This window comes from Sorex araneus, chromosome 2 (assembly GCF_027595985.1).
Source record: "Sorex araneus isolate mSorAra2 chromosome 2, mSorAra2.pri, whole genome shotgun sequence".
Classification (NCBI taxonomy): domain Eukaryota; kingdom Metazoa; phylum Chordata; class Mammalia; order Eulipotyphla; family Soricidae; genus Sorex; species Sorex araneus.
The window spans coordinates 235,620,541-235,621,829 of record NC_073303.1 but is presented as its reverse complement, the minus strand read 5'-3'; the positions used below and the strand labels follow the sequence as shown (position 1 = coordinate 235,621,829).

General features: G+C 54.1%; 1 protein-coding gene across 1 annotated transcript; it reads right to left on the bottom strand.

The window, feature by feature from the left end:
• On the bottom strand, nt 1–939 carry LOC101543254 (olfactory receptor 7D4-like). Its single transcript, XM_004619523.2, has one exon. The coding sequence runs from the start codon at nt 937–939 to the stop codon at nt 1–3; it is 939 nt and encodes a 312-aa protein (XP_004619580.2).
• Between the last annotated feature and the right edge of the window lie 350 nt (nt 940–1,289).

Genomic DNA, 1,289 nt, shown 5'->3' with positions numbered 1-1,289 from the left:
TCACTGACAAGTTACGGCTCGACTGAGGAGTCTGCCCAGCGCGCCTTTGACTTCCCTGTTCCTCAGACTGTAGATGAAGGGGTTCAGCATGGGGGTGACCACCGTGTACATCACCGAGGCCACGAAGCTTTTCTCAGACATGTTAGTAGCTGCAGAACTCAAGCAGACACCCAGGGTGGTGCCATAGAACAAGGAGACCACAGAGAGGTGAGAGCCACAGGTGGAGAAGGCCTTGGACTTGCCCTTCCTGGAGGACACGCACATTAGAGACAAAATGATTTTTGAGTATGAGTAGAGGATGCCCCCGAGGGGAACTATAATCAGCACGATCGCAGACAGTAACAGGCAAACGTTATTGATCAGGATGTCCGAGCAGGCGACTTTGAGCACCTGGGCCAGTTCGCAGAAGAAATGGGGGATCTCGGTGCCCACACAGAAGGTCAGTCTCGCCACCAGGAGGATGTGCCACAGGGCTACCCAGATGATGACCTGCCAGCATGCCAGCAGCAGATAGCCACAGACTCGGGGGTTCATGATGACCATGTAGTGCAGGGGGTGGCAGATGGCCACGTAGCGGTCATAGGCCATGACGGTCAGGAGGAAATTGTCCAAGCCAACGAATACAATGAAGAAGTAGACCTGTGTGAGGCAGCCCGCGTAGGAGATGGCTTGGCTCTGCGTCTGGATGCTCACCAGCATCCTGGGGATGGTGGTGGTGGTGAAGCAGATGTCCACCAAGGACAGGTTGGAGAGGAAGAAGTACATGGGCGTGTGCAGACGGGGGTCGGAGATGCTGGCCAGGATGATGAGCAGGTTCCCCAGCACCGTGACCAGGTACATGGACAGGAAGACGCCGAAGAGGATGGGCTGCAGGTCCGGATCCTCGTAGAGTCCCAGGAGGAGGAACTGTGATGCTTCTGTCTGGTTTGCTGCTTCCATGGAGCCTGTGGATCTGCAGGGAAGTTGGAGTTGGGGCCGGAGTGATGCTACATGAGGAGGGCGCTTGCCTTGCTGACCACAGTTCAATCCTGGAACTCCAGAGGGCTCCTTGAGCCCCACCAGGAGGGATCACTGAGCACAGCCTAATATGTCCCTAAGCTTCTAAGCAGATATAAGGGTATAATGACATCATAAATATACAGAGACTTTCCCACAACAGTTGTTCTATGAAAGGCGATTAGGATTATTGCTATGCTGACCGAGGAACACGGCTCTTAATTAAGTCCCTGTTGTCCCTCCATGCAGAATTCTTTCCCCCTACCTGTGTTGTGATGAACCAGCCAACACTT